This window comes from Scatophagus argus, chromosome 15 (assembly GCF_020382885.2).
Source record: "Scatophagus argus isolate fScaArg1 chromosome 15, fScaArg1.pri, whole genome shotgun sequence".
NCBI classification, from domain to species: Eukaryota; Metazoa; Chordata; class Actinopteri; family Scatophagidae; genus Scatophagus; species Scatophagus argus.
In genome coordinates this window covers 16656517-16671281 of record NC_058507.1, presented here as the reverse complement: position 1 = coordinate 16671281, position 14765 = coordinate 16656517, and the positions used below count along the sequence as shown (strand labels likewise).

Here is a 14765-nt window from a genome sequence, read left to right as displayed (position 1 = left end):
TGCCATTTTAGAGTGCTAGCTGCGGTTTGGTTTGTTTAGTGCAGACTAAGGGGAAAAAAGAAACAATACATTGTTGGATTTTAGTTGTGGGGGTCACAAAAGCGTTCTTAGATTTACACTTGAAATCAGTTTTGAGATAATCTCTGACTGCTTACTTAATTCATAAAATATACTGAGCAAAGAAAACACTGTCTAAGCGGGAGTTCTGTCTGTGTAGTTCAGACCAGACCCCAGTAAGTAAAACTTTACTTGGTTTTCTGATGGAGTCTTACTAAAGATCAAAATGGATTCTTATATAATGAATCTTTATAAATGAGGCCAGGCCAGAGGTCCAGTTCCTGTTCTCACTGATGTTTTACACACAAGCCAAGAGTAAACATGAACCTGGTCATGTCACCTGGACTGGCAAGTAGCTTGCTGATTGTTTCTCTGACATTGCAAAGGCCTCCTTTTTAGGATGGCAAGAGCTACAGCCAAATAAACAAACAACCATGTTGATCATGTTCTGGAGCTACTATGAATTTTTCTGTGTTACTGAGAAGGTGCATATAATGGAATACGTCCAAAAGTGTTGAAAGCCCTGCCCAAAATACTGGATAGAGTGACAGCATCTGTGGACTCCTCCTATTTTATGCATGTAATAGTCCCTTTGTGTGCATGTTTTCAGATCGGGTGTGTGACATTCTGGTTTAGAATAATGTGTTTGTGTCGTGACTTTCCTGGTATACTCCTATTACTGGAATTTAACAATACCGAGGGTGTAAAATTTAATGAGGGAATGAGTCATCTTGAAGAGTCACACAGTGGCAGTTTTTCAGTTTAGAATTTCTGTTTTTGTAATTTCGTAATTGCCATGCAGGGATATTGTAGAAAGCAGAAATCATGAAAATGATGGCAGTGGCATTAAAAAAAAGAAGTCCATTAATACTAGATATTCTTGAAGTAAACCGTCTAGAATTAAATGGATAAAAACTTTGTATGTATGAGTTACTTACAGTATAACATGATAATGGTTGCAGAATAAAATACACCAAATGACCACCCATCTAAACAGTCATTGTTTTGCATAAAGAATAAGCCAATAACTGTGATGTTACTCTAACATTATGATTCAGTGTTTTCTCTTCAGATTTTTAGGCCACTTTCAAACATGCATCCCTTTACGTTAAGGTGAAAGATTAAAGTTCAGCTTGACAGCTTGACAGACGGAGGAACAAAAGAGTTTCTCAGCCTGCTCAGCCAGGCCTGTGGGACTCAGCATGAATGAATGAAATACTCCTGACTTTTTGTGAAATATGTAACTTTGAGAAGCACCCTTGTGAGTATTTGCATGCCATATTAATCCAAGACATTTTTTAAATCAAATTTTGAACATTTGTTTCAAACATACACATTCTGACTGAACAGTACAATGTGAACATGCACAGTGTGGTATCTCTTAGATTAGGATAATGGATTTAAAATTATTCCTTCTCAAGCACAAATCACTTACTCTCCCATCTTTTGTTGTATGTTTGCATTTCTTTGAGTCTAGAAAACTTGTGGCTTTTGTTTCTCATTTATGTCATGCCATAGGTCTGGGACAATAAAAGGGTAATGTTCACTAAATTAGTCATCAACCACAGTGCCTGCACCTGTAAAACACCAGTTAACAGCTCTGGTTTGACTGCAAGTCAAGTTAAGTTTTGAGGTGTTTACAACTACCAAGAAGGTGAAATGCTGACAGGTGAATTCGGTGCTGAAGGGCAAGGTAGCTTTTTTCATCTGCTGTTATATTTCATGAACTGGTGATATGGTTATGCCTTTACATGGTGTTTTAAGCTCTGTTAAAATGACAGAAGCTGATACCATAAGCTCACTGTGGTTTGGAGCCAAATAAGTATATTTTGTTGAGAAAAATGTGCAGAAGGTGATTCTGGCAAAAGATAGTTGATTGTTGAGTCTCTTTCCCAAGCTGAAGTGTTGATGTTTGACGACTGCACCCTTAAATTAAAGTGAAAATCTTTTTCTCTTGACAATTGCAAAGCAGAAATTTAGTTGACTTTGTTTGTGTTGTTGTAACGCTTTTTATATTTTCCAAGTTTCAGAGTTTGCTTTGTACACATCATGGTGCCGAGGACAGTTTCTGCCTAATATTTAGTCTTAATAATTTTTTCTATTTTAATCAAATCTCATGTCAATCACACACGTTGTTGTGATAAACGTGTCTGACTGATAAACGTGTCTGTTGTTTGGTAAGCAGAACATCTGCTGCCATAAACTTGTAGCCTGTTCTAGAGCTGCTGCACTGATCTGTAGTCCTGACCCTGTGACGTCTGTTCACATAAGTGCAAGAAGACACTGTGACTCATCAACCTGGTTGAACCAGTATGACCTGTATCACCATGGGACAGATTTCTTATTATGCAGGACTTCTCAGAGCTGCCATGAATAGCCGTATTGCATTGACTCACTGAAAAAAAAAAGGTTATTTTTAACTTCAAATAGCAATATGATTAATCATGTCCCACAGTCATTCATCTTAATTAATTGTCTAAGGAGTAAATGGCTTCTGTATTAGATTTTAATGTACTTTTGTAATTAATCTTTGAATATCATCTTCATGAACCGATTCACAGCTGATCAGTGCAAACCCTTGGAAATTTTAATGAGTTTCTACCGTATATTGGAGAAGAGGTTCAAATATAATACGACCCAAGGGGCCTCCATAGTTTATAATGCATCTAACTAATAATAACTCATAAACTGTGTATCACATTGAGCTTAAATACAGGTGATCAGTGTGTAATACTAAAGATTCAATCTTGCTTGCATTGCGTAGAGGTGCTGACTTAGAAATACAACAAGATTAAATAGGCATGTATGTAATTAAATGCAACAAACAGTATAACTAATAACTTAAATCAATTAATGTTGTCATGTTACCTAATTGTCGTCATAATGATTGTATCTACAGTTGATTAGTGTACAACAGTGAGCACTGTAACAGTGAGTGATCCAGAATTTCAATGCAGGATTTTTCTTTTAGTTTACTTTACACTTTATGTTCAGGCTTCTTTCTTTGCCATTTAATTTCATGTAGAGGCTACTGTGGCCAACTTGGAAATGTGAACTTTTGGATAACTCTTGTTTGGATAATCCAATATCCATGCTTGGCAGCTATTGTAAATGACAAGTGCAGAATTTGAAAATCCCAGAGCGGTGAAACAAAGACATTGTGACTTGAAGAAGGGTTCTCCCTGCAACATCCATTTTTCCTGAGTAAAAGATCTGAGTACTGACCACTAGCATGCAGCTGAATCAGCTGCTTCTCAGCTTGACAACAGCAAACATCTTGACTAAGATTTACCTTTTTTAAACTTTAAGCAGCAAGGCAGCAGCACGACAACAGCTAGTATGCATATTCTAATAGCAAAAAAACCAAAAAGACAATGTGTGCTCATAAATGTGTAAGTGGAATAAAAACAAACAAAAGCCTAAGAAATACAATATGGGTGTCAGACGTTCATGTAAAGCAAAGAGTAAGCCTGTGCGGAAAAGTACTGCACATGTGGTCTGTCAAATGTGATGTCAGACTGAGAGAAAAGATCTAAGTGGACACCAAAAAGATCCTGGACCCTTTTTTAAAAAAAACAAACAAACAAACAAACAAACAAACAAAAAAAACCAAAACAATTTCAAGGATTCAAGGAGCTTTATTTGTCATTACAGCTATGTATGTGCAGTACATAGGGCAATAGTGCTCTCTGTTCTGACCTCCAGGATGCTACATGGTGCTACATAAGTAAAAAATAATAATTAAAAAAAATCTAAAAAATAAAGAATATACACTATAATAGAATATAACTATACCTCTGAGGTAGAGATCATACCCTAGAGGTTACAGATCATACGAATCATCATGCAGGTTATTTTCAAAGGTACAAATGTTCTCTTTTGTCATAATTAAATGTAAGTTAACTATTATCCAAAACCTTTGGCGTTCAAATGTACAATAGCAGTCACAATATTCTTAAAATCTTGAATCTTTAAAAAGACAGCCCGTAATTTCTGCATCTGGTGGTTATCTAATTATGAAACTAAAATTTTCCATTCAGACATTCAGAGTATTGTGATTGTGTTTGTGTTTTCATTTCAGCTTCACTTCTCAAGTTCAACTATGATTTGTTTGCCCCACCCAGAGTGTACCTGCTTCACCTCTAATCACAATCCTCATTTTTCTCCGAGAGAGCAAAGGAGATAGCGAGGTGAGCTCAACCTGTACATCTTTCTGTGACTTCTCTAACAAATTCTGCTGTTTATGTTCATCTCTTACCTAAAAATAAAATAATGACTGAAATAAAATAATTGGTGCAACCTCATATTTTCTTTTTGGTACGACAACATTACAGATTTGCTCATTGGATGGTTTTGACTTGACAAGGTATGGATGACTCAATCAGTATTCAGTATACCCAGTTTTTTGTAAACTTTAACTTATGTGATTTTTCTTTTAAATAGAGAACAGATAAGAGTATTTCACTACATTCATTTTAGTTGTAAATTTTTATTCTTTTTGAAACTAAAGTTGGTTAATTTGTCATATTAGACCACATTTATTTTATTTCTTTTATGTAAAAATTATGTCGTCCTATTTCTTGGTATTTTTCTTCTTCTAAAATTCTAATTAAATAAACTGATGATCACTTTCTGATGAGAAATGACAAGGTGAGAAGAACACTGGGCTCACAATGGCTGGTCAAAGAGTTGTAGTGCAAGTTCTGCTACTCTCAGCTGTAGCGGTCGGTGAGTGTCCCTTTTTCTATTGCTCTCCAAATTCAGATGAGGATTATTGACTTTATTCCAGTTCAAATGAAATATGTGTTTTTCTTTCACTCCCTCAGTATGCATATCAACACTTGTCTCTGCAACTGTAAGTCTACTTTACTATCATTACAGCAGTAAATGTAACACTTTTGTTTTTTATGTATATGTACTTAACACTGAATACTGAATGCATTTAAATTTTGCATTCCAGTCAACTGCGACATTAGGTAAGGAGCAGCTTAATCTTTATTCAGTATATATGAATCTAAATAAACTGAGCAATCAGATTGTTAATACTATGTAATGTTTAATCTTTTCATATTTGTATGACCAGGTCCAGGGACATCTGAAAACAGGTCAGTGTGCAAATTTATAATGAAACTGTCTGTTATGTTCAGTTTAAAGCAATACATTCACACACTAATGTTCAACAACAATTTAATTAGCAGTTCTAATTTACTACATAGTTTAATGTAATTTTCATTTTTATTTCAGCAATGTTGCTGCTCCAAGCAACGGTTTCCAGGAAACTTGCCATGCAGTTAACCTACGAGATGCCAGTCACAGCGTAAGTCACAATTCACATTCACAGCCTGTGCTGTAAACTCATTAGGTTTCAAAAGTTACCACTTTGCAGTACTGATAAATTACACCCCCTTGTGCTCAGTTGCTGACATTAACCCATGTCAATCACATTACCATGCTGCAATTTTCTCTGTGTTCTCTCTAGATATCTATTGCAGTGGACACACTGGCAGGAGAGCTATCCTGTAAAAGAGCTAGGAATGTGAGCTTACTGGAAGACAAATCCATGGAGTTGGAACAAAACCTTAGACAAATTGTGGAGTCCACTTTAAAAGTCTTCTTTGAGCTGGTATATAAATTACTAAATTGAATTTAATCTCTGACTAATTAGATCAAAAACATTATTTTTCTTCCTGTGGATAAAAATAACAGAAAAATCAAATTGCAACAAATGTCTATGACTACGCAAGCTGATAAATGAACCTTGACAGAAACGTAAACATAGTCTATATTTAAAAATGACAAAAGCAGGAGCATGATCAAATGAATATAGAACTATAGCATGTATATGTATATGACACGGTATCAAATGTTATCTGTTTGAGTGCACTCTAATATTTATGAACCATATATAAAAATGTACAATTCCAAGTTTCCTGTAGCTTTTTGTAACCTTTGTAACTAGCTTTTATCATTGGTTGATTTTGTTTTATAACAGGGCACCAATCAGTCTGGAGTCAATGTTCTGCGCATATTTGGAGTCTTAGACAGTCTGAGTCTTGGAAACCATAGTGACCCAAGCTTTATCAGACTATGGTTCTCACTGAAGATGGCTCCTCTTCTGCCCTATGTTGATGAAAACTTTTTTATCCATCTGAGCAGTCAGAACTTCAGCTGCAGTTCCTTCCAAGAATTGTGAGTTCAGTTTGATTCTATTAGTACATGCATATGAATGCAGCAGTTTAAATGTTATTAAATCTTTAGAAAATCAACTGAATAGTTCTTCTCATAGCTAAAATAATAGCAGCAGGAATATAGAAATGTTTTAAGTAGTTGTAAAATGACATCCACTACATATGCACATTCCTATTTATGCATTTCTGCTGTATCTGCACCACTGAAAATAATTATCACAATAACCATGTACACTTACACCTTAGGTTGTTACTGTAAAATGAATTGTTCATTTTTCAGATTCTCATTCAATAAATTGTGACACCAAGCTATGTTTAATTTGTTTTAACCTACACAACCTTATGGTTTGTGTAAATCCTACTCATGGCTTCTACACTTGGTCCTGAGAGATGGAATTCTTTTGTCTCATAAAAGTGACAAAGGAGATGTGGCATACATGTTCTAGGTTTTGAAGCAGCTCAGTTATGCATAGAAATTAAGAATGCCTTGTAACAACAAAAAGTCCACTGTGCTAAATCTATTGTCAGAAAAGGCTCCATGTTAAATAAAATTTCCAACCATACATTTCTTTTAGTGTTCCTGTCTGATAACTAATGATCTACATTTTTGAGAAAGAATAATGAAAATTTATTTTCAAGGGTTGAGGCACTGAACCATGAAATTGAGATTTCTCAAAGAATGGAGAGGACACTAATCTACACACACTTCATCCAAGTCTACTTATCAAGAAAAAACTTACCAGGTAAAAGAATAAGAATACATCATATATATGTATGTATGCAATGTATCAAATATAAAGGGAAAAATGCTAAAATCTTTAAAAAATGTAAATAAATAAATGTAAAAAAAAAAGAGTAAACCTTAACTTCCCACTTAACTTAACTTGAATTCTGTTTGTTTAACTTTTCAATGATTTCAAGACCCTGGATGCATACAAAATGTGAATGGAAGTGCAGAATGGCTGAAGAGAAACATTGGAAATTTTTCGACATTTGCAAGTCTACAGGATCTTAAAATACTTAACAACAATTTCTCTGCAGTGAGTATACTGTTATACTGTTAGTATACTGCATACTGTTTGTTGTATATATATATATACTTACATACATACATATATATATGTGTGTGTGTGTGTGTGTGTGTGTGTGTGTGTGTGCATCTATCTATCTCTCTCTCTCTCTAAATATATATATATATATATATATATATATATATATATATGTATATCTGCTGTGTGTGTATATAAATAGATAAGATAAACTTTAGACCACCCACATAATATTGTGTAGGTCCCCTTTTTGCCACCAAAACAGCCCTAACCCTTCAAGGCTCCACTAGACCTCTGAAGGTAATGCTGGGGTATCTGCTACCAAGCCTTCAGTAGCAGACCCTTTAAGTCCTAAATGGCAGGTCTGAGGTGGGGACTCCATGGATCGGACTTGTTTTTCTACCACATCCCAAAGATGCTTGACTGGATTTAGATCCGGACCATTCAGGGTGCGCAAGCTGACCTGTGTCCACCACCAAAAGTGCCTACAATGGCCACGTGAGCATCAGAACTTTGTGGATGGCTTGGTAGATGTACTTCACTTTCCTGGGGAAGAAATGCCACCATGGGAAGAAGGCAAGCCAACAGAGTGTGATGCTTTGGGCAATGTCCTGCTGGTCCACACTGGGTCTTGCAATTTGAGTGGATGTTATTTTTAGATGTACTACATAAATAAACATAGTTGCTGACCAAGTTCCCATTCATGGAAACAGTATGCCTTGTTTGTGGCGGCCTCTTTCAGCAGGATAATGCACCCTGCACACACTGCAAACATAGTTCAAGAATGGTTTGAGTAACACAACAAGTGTTCACAGGGCCTCCAATCATGCATTTCTGGGACGTCCTAGTAAAACAAGTAACATCCATGGAGGCCTCACCTCGCAACTTGACACATCTACTCCTGAGGGCAAGGTGCCAGATATCACAGCATACCTTCAGAGGTCAAGTGGGTTCAGGGGGTCGAGACTGTATTGACAATTAGAGGAGGATATACTCAAAACTAGGCAATTGGTAATAATTGTTACACTGATTTGTATAAATAAATACTAAAGTGAGAATAAACAAAAAGATAATAATTTTGTGACAGATGGAGACTTTGGAACAGCTCTCACCAAACCAGAAGGCTGAGCTGATTCTGGATCCAGACAGCCAAGCTTCTGAAGCTGAGGCCATTGTAAAGGAGGTGTTACAAAGCTTGACAGAGTCCCAAGATGATGAGCAACTCCATCAGTTTTTCCAGGCTTTTGCAAACATCAATAAGCAGGTGAATGCTTAACTTGAAGACTGTCATATTGTCACACAAAGTTGGCTGACAAACAGGCCACGTGAAATTTGTCATGGGCTTAAGGAATGTCTTCAGAAAGGATTAAGGGGCCAAGATTTGGCTCAAAATGATACGTTTCTTGAATGAAATGCCCCTGGTGCACTGAAGTATGAAGATGTGTTTACTAAGCTTGCTCCCATTTCTACAGTGAAGTCATTAAGTCAGGATGCCTCCCTGAACTCAAACATGAGGCTTTTTATTTCCAGAGAAACGTCACCTTCCTCCGAAATCCAGGTATACGAGACACCATCTTGAACCTGACCTTGACAGCCCTTGCTCCTGAATTGGTCAACTTTGAGCCTGAAGACTTTCAGCTGTGGTTCCAGGTCAATTTGGCTGCTGTGATGGCAAGTTTCCATCCTGGCAGCTTGGAGGTCATCCCCAATAACATCAACTGTGCCTCCTACGCAGCTATGTAAGAGATGATATTTCTGAAGTCCACAGTTAGACATTTTGAGTTTGCGAGATATCAAGCTGTGGCTCTAGACAAGTCACAATGACTTCTCTTTTCTTCCTTCAGACTGGCTGGTCTTCAGCAAAGTTTGAATTCCCTGCCACTGCACCTTTCACTGGGTGTGAGAGCAAGCATAGAGTCACTCAAGGAGACATTCACACGTATGTGGCTTAAAGCTCTCTACACAAATGTTTTTGTTTGTTTTGTTTTGTTTATTTAAAAAGGCAGAATAGCACTACTGTGACCACAGCTTTATCGATGCCATGCCTCATTTCAGTTTTCTCTCAAACAGGTTGCTCAGTTCTAGATTCCTTCATGGTAAGTAAATTTGTGCGGGTGCATTTCATGGATTACACAACTTATACAACTTTGATGAGATTTTACAAGACGCAAGTTTGACACATTAACCTCATTAAGGAGGCCACACTGAAGGGTTTTAACTTGAAGTAGCTTGTGCCGCTGGACTAACAATCGTGTTTTCCTTGTCTCCAGTGCAAGCAGGTCCTGGTGGATGGTAAGTCTGCACAATGCCTGACATTGTAACTTTGAAAAATTGCATCCTGACAGTACAATGTCTGATCAACCAATATTGTCTTTTCGCAGAAGACCTCATCTGTGCTGCAGTCAATAGGTAGGCGAATTACAGTTTTGTCCGGTGCTGAGTTTTGCATTGGTAAAGTCATTTTAAACAATCTGTGGTGACGGAACAATGGTTTTCTTTGTTGTGGTGTTTCTCAGATCACAACTTCAACAAACCTTGTCAACTGACAATTCCTCTCAAGTGCTGTGCAGTTTTACCATCACTGAGCATGCCTGTACCACGGTAAGTCTATTTCATGCAAGCTGGGAGTCCCACAAAACCATTTGGCCTTTGCCACATGACCATCCTGAGACAAATCTCCATAAGCTCTGAGAGCCTTTGCTTTAGTTCTTCTCTATTTTTTTCCAAGGGCACACATCTCACACACAGCAACGCGGTCACACTGCTGAAATGTTCACTGGAAAGCCAAAGGACATACCCTGTAGAGGTCTGGAAGCTTTTCTTCCAAAAAGCCTCTCCTGTGCTCGATCAGGCTCTTGTGACGTTCGCCTCCATGGTAAATCCATCCCCACGTTTTCACAAAGTTGTCGTTTCCCTGTGTGACGTGTGTAAAACCGAAGTGATTTTTCCAATTCTAGGCCCCAAACAACAGCAACCCATTCTCGTCACATGCTCTCGAGGCTCTTGGAGAAGTGAAAATTTCCAACTTCAGCCAGGCACAACTGCAAAGCGATGACTTTGTCCGCAGCTGGTTCCAGACAAAGATTCGTCCGTTTCTGGCCTCTCCATCCCCCAACTTTCTTTTCTGCCTTGCCACCAAGAACTTCAGCTGTCATACGTACCAGACTGTGTAAGAAGATATCTGTTATTTTTCTCCACTGTCAACAAGATTGCAGAGGGAGCTGCAGTTTCCTACCTGTTTAGATGTTAAAAGCCTTCTTTTGAATTTTAGCATCCAGGCATTCAGCAGCCAAAAGGCGTCCATGGACAGAGAGACACAGGCGACAGTCTTCACTCATTTCATCAAACCGTTCCTTTCAAGAAATGACTCATCAGGTAAAGGCAGGTGCTCAGGTTCAACTTGGTAAAGTTTGGACAGCAGGTGGCGGTAAAATCACGCCATTGACTTCGTCCCTGTCTTCTTTGCAGATGCTGGCTGTGTCTCAACAACGGGAGGTAGCAAAGAGTGGCTACAGGCAAACCTTGGCAACTTCTCCGGTTTTGCATCGCTGCAGGATTTGCAAGCCCTTAATTCCAACTTTTCCAGCGTATGTGGCTACTGCTGTTGTGGCATACGTCTCCCAAACTGAAATGTCTTACCTCTGTTTTTTGTTTGTTTGTTTTTTCAATAACTGCTGTTTGATTTCACATTGATTCCGGTTTGTAGGGCGAATCCTTGTCATTGCTCACTCCTACTCAGATGGCACAGCTGACACTGAGCTCAGTGGCCTCCAATGACACAGAACAAATTGACCGTGTGTTTGAGCAACTCCAGGAGGGCAATGCTCTGGAAAATGTGGATGAATTCCTGACACAGCTGACAGCAAATGGAGAGGTATGTATGCTACTCTTAAAGCTGGCAGAAGAAACACAATCCTGGGCCTCCGAAGGAGCACGCTCAGCCCTTAGACATGTACCTAAACCTCTGCATCATTAGTAGGGATGTCATTCATATCAGATATTTGTTACATCCATTCCAGCGTTCTGCGCTGTCTGAATATGTAAACTGTGTGGTGTTTAAATCCTCTCATGTGGTAATTTGACAGGTCCCCCATTTTCAACCTGTTGTGAGAGATCGTGTAATGAATAGGACCTTCACCATCATCAGTCCCTATTTCCTGCGCTTCACTGAGATAGACTGGTTCCTCTGGTTCCATGTGAAACTGGTTCCTGTCCTCCCAAGTTTCAGTCCAATGATGCTCGAGAGAGCAACCTCAAGCATCAACTGCACAGACTACCGTGTCATGTGAGTGGCGTTTCGCAAACTAGGAAGACTGCATTGCACCAAAGTAGAAAATGCTAATGATGGAATGCACACTGCTCTTTTCAGTGTGAGTGGGATGGCCAAAGCTTTGCCTGAAATGACGCTGCACAGACGACAAGGAATCGCAGCTGTTATGCTGGGCCATCTGAAAAAATCTTCCAGTGTCATCGACCAGCCAGGTAGGGCTGATTGCAGTAGCCTGGGCCATGTGGTTGATTGTGCGGAGCTGGCCGTAGAGCTTGAAAATGTGGAAGACAATGCTGAAATGACTCTCCGAAGAAAAATGGCACTTTACTTGTTGCATTTCTATTAGCGACGAATAACGCTTACGCAATGGCACGTATGCTTACGTCTATCTATGTGCCTTAGCTTGCAGGCAGGGAAATCAGAGTGATATCGAATGGCTTGAAGCAAACTTTGGTCCATTTTCCCAATACACAACATACTCTGATCTCAAATTCTTCAACCTCTCTGGGGTAAGTTGGAAATTTCACTGCTAGTTTCAGTGAAAAGAGCAGCAGAATAATCAGAAGTTGAAACGTCCGCTCACAGGGGTGGTGTTGCCATGTCAACGAAAAAAGAAATGAATACATACTATTTGTTTGTATCACTAGGTGGAAATTGTGGACTCCCTCTCACCAAACCAGAAGGCTGAGCTGATTCTGGATCCAGACAGCCAAGCTTCTGAAGATGAGGCCATTGTAAAGGAGGTGTTACAAAGCTTGACAGAGTCCCATGATGATGAGCAACTCCATCAGTTTTTCCAGGCTTTTGCAAACATCAATAAGCAGGTGAATGCTTAACTTGAAGACTGTCATATTGTCACACAAAGTTGGCTGACAAACAGGACACGTGAAACTTGTCATGGGCTTAAGGAATGTCTTCAGAAGTGATTAAGGGGCCAAGATTTGGCTCAAAATTATACGTTTCTTGAATGAAATGCCCCTGGTGCACTGAAGTATGAAGATGTGTTTACTAAGCTTGCTCCCATTTCTACAGTGAAGTCATTAAGTCAGGATGCCTCCCTGAACTCAAACATGAGGCTTTTTATTTCCAGAGAAACGTCACCTTCCTCCGAAATCCAGGTATACGAGACACCATCTTGAACCTGACCTTGACAGCCCTTGCTCCTGAATTGGTCAGCTTTGAGCCTGAAGACTTTCAGCTGTGGTTCCAGCTCAATTTGGCTGCTGTGATGGCAAGTTTCCATCCTGGCAGCTTGGAGGTCATCCCCAATAACATCAACTGTGCATCCTACGCAGCTATGTAAGAGATGATATTTCTGAAGTCCACAGTTAGACATTTTGATTTTGCGCAATATCAAGCTGTGGCTCTAGACAAGTCACAATGACTTCTCTTTTCTTCCCTCAGACTGGCTGGCCTTCAGCAAAGTTTGAATTCCCTGCCACTGCACCTTTCACTGGGTGTGAGAGCAAGCATAGAGTCACTCAAGGAGACATTCACACGTATGTGGCTTAAAGCTCTCTACACAAATGTTTTTGTTTGTTTTGTTTTGTTTATTTAAAAAGGCAGAATAGCACTACTGTGACCACAGCTTTATCGATGCCATGCCTCATTTCAATTTTCTCTCAAACAGGTTGCTCAGTTCTAGATTCCTTCATGGTAAGTAAATTTGTGCGGGTGCATTTCATGGATTACACAACTTATACAACTTTGATGAGATTTTACAAGACGCAAGTTTGACACATTAACCTCATTAAGGAGGCCACACTGAAGGGTTTTAACTTGAAGTAGCTTGTGCCGCTGGACTAACAATCGTGCTTTCCTTGTCTCCAGTGCAAGCAGGTCCTGGTGGATGGTAAGTCTGCACAATGCCTGACATTGTAACTTTGAAAAATTGCATCCTGACAGTACAATGTCTGATCAACCAATATTGTCTTTTCGCAGAAGACCTCATCTGTGCTGCAGTCAATAGGTAGGCGAATTACAGTTTTGTCCGGTGCTGAGTTTTGCATTGGTAAAGTCATTTTAAACAATCTGTGGTGACGGAACAATGGTTTTCTTTGTCGTGGTGTTTCTCAGATCACAACTTCAACAAACCTTGTCAACTGACAATTCCTCTCAAGTGCTGTGCAGTTTTACCATCACTGAGCATGCCTGTACCAGGGTAAGTCTATTTCATGCAAGCTGGGAGTCCCACAAAACCATTTGGCTTTTGCTACATGACCATCCTGAGACAAATCTCCATAAGCTCTGAGAGCCTTTGCTTTAGTTCTTCTCTATTTTTTTCCAAGGGCACACATCTCACACACAGCAACGCAGTCACACTTCTGAAATGTTCACTGGAAAGCCAAAGGACATACCCTGTAGAGGTCTGGAAGCTTTTCTTCCAAAAAGCCTCTCCTGTGCTCGATCAGGCTCTTGTGACGTTCGCCTCCATGGTAAATCCATCCCCACGTTTTCACAAAGTTGTCGTTTCCCTGTGTGACATGTGTGTAAAACCGAAGTGATTTTTCCAATTCTAGGCCCCAAACAACAGCAACCCATTCTCGTCACATGCTCTCGAGGCTCTTGGAGAAGTGAAAATTTCCAACTTCAGCCAGGCACAACTGCAAAGCGATGACTTTGTCCGCAGCTGGTTCCAGACAAAGATCCGTCCGTTTCTGGCCTCTCCATCCCCCAACTTTCTTTTCTGCCTTGCCACCAAGAACTTCAGCTGTCATACGTACCAGACTGTGTAAGAAGATATCTGTTATTTTTCTCCACTGTCAACAAGATTGCAGAGGGAGCTGCAGTTTCCTACCTGTTTAGATGTTAAAAGCTTTCTTTTGAATTTTAGCATCCAGGCATTCAGCAGCCAAAAGGCGTCCATGGACAGAGAGACACAGGCGACAGTCTTCACTCATTTCATCAAACCGTTCCTTTCAAGAAATGACTCATCAGGTAAAGGCAGGTGCTAAAGTTTGGACAGCAGGTGGCAGTAAAATCGCGCCATTGACTTCGTCCCTGTCTTCTTTGCAGATGCTGGCTGTGTCTCAACAACGGGAGGTAGCAAAGAGTGGCTACAGGCAAAACTTGGCAACTTCTCCGGTTTTGCATCGCTGCAGGATTTGCAAGCCCTTAATTCCAACTTTTCCAGCGTATGTGGCTACTGCTGTTGTGGCATACGTCTCCCAAACTGAAATGTCTTACCTCTGTTTTTTGTTT

General features: G+C 39.5%; 1 protein-coding gene and 1 long non-coding RNA gene across 3 annotated transcripts in view; both read left to right on the top strand.

The window, feature by feature from the left end:
• Window positions 1-1693: 1693 nt before the first annotated feature.
• LOC124071969 overlaps window positions 1694-14765 on the top strand; it is a 30062-nt gene continuing 16990 nt past the window's right edge. Inside the window, exons 1-27 of one of the 2 annotated variants that reach the window (XM_046413077.1) lie at window positions 1694-1750; window positions 4182-4247; window positions 4392-4423; window positions 4698-4785; window positions 4884-4912; window positions 5018-5033; window positions 5141-5162; window positions 5302-5374; window positions 5537-5680; window positions 6050-6246; window positions 6885-6988; window positions 7167-7285; window positions 8382-8558; window positions 8825-9033; window positions 9139-9233; window positions 9365-9390; window positions 9565-9586; window positions 9676-9703; window positions 9811-9895; window positions 10023-10169; window positions 10252-10463; window positions 10566-10669; window positions 10763-10881; window positions 11001-11168; window positions 11380-11579; window positions 11664-11776; window positions 11967-12073. In XM_046413077.1, coding sequence (XP_046269033.1) covers window positions 4731-4785; window positions 4884-4912; window positions 5018-5033; window positions 5141-5162; window positions 5302-5374; window positions 5537-5680; window positions 6050-6246; window positions 6885-6988; window positions 7167-7285; window positions 8382-8558; window positions 8825-9033; window positions 9139-9233; window positions 9365-9390; window positions 9565-9586; window positions 9676-9703; window positions 9811-9895; window positions 10023-10169; window positions 10252-10463; window positions 10566-10669; window positions 10763-10881; window positions 11001-11168; window positions 11380-11579; window positions 11664-11776; window positions 11967-12073 — 2571 coding nt within the window. In that variant the 5' untranslated portion in view covers window positions 1694-1750; window positions 4182-4247; window positions 4392-4423; window positions 4698-4730. Of the gene's footprint in view, window positions 1751-4138; window positions 4248-4391; window positions 4424-4697; window positions 4786-4883; window positions 4913-5017; window positions 5034-5140; window positions 5163-5301; window positions 5375-5536; window positions 5681-6049; window positions 6247-6884; window positions 6989-7166; window positions 7286-8381; window positions 8559-8824; window positions 9034-9138; window positions 9234-9364; window positions 9391-9564; window positions 9587-9675; window positions 9704-9810; window positions 9896-10022; window positions 10170-10251; window positions 10464-10565; window positions 10670-10762; window positions 10882-11000; window positions 11169-11379; window positions 11580-11663; window positions 11777-11966; window positions 12074-14765 lie in introns of both variants that reach the window. The other variant, XM_046413076.1, reaches the window with a different exon arrangement.
• On the top strand, window positions 13092-13531 carry LOC124071972. Its single transcript, XR_006845426.1, has 3 exons — window positions 13092-13220; window positions 13395-13416; window positions 13506-13531. It is a non-coding gene; the product is annotated as an uncharacterized LOC124071972 (long non-coding RNA).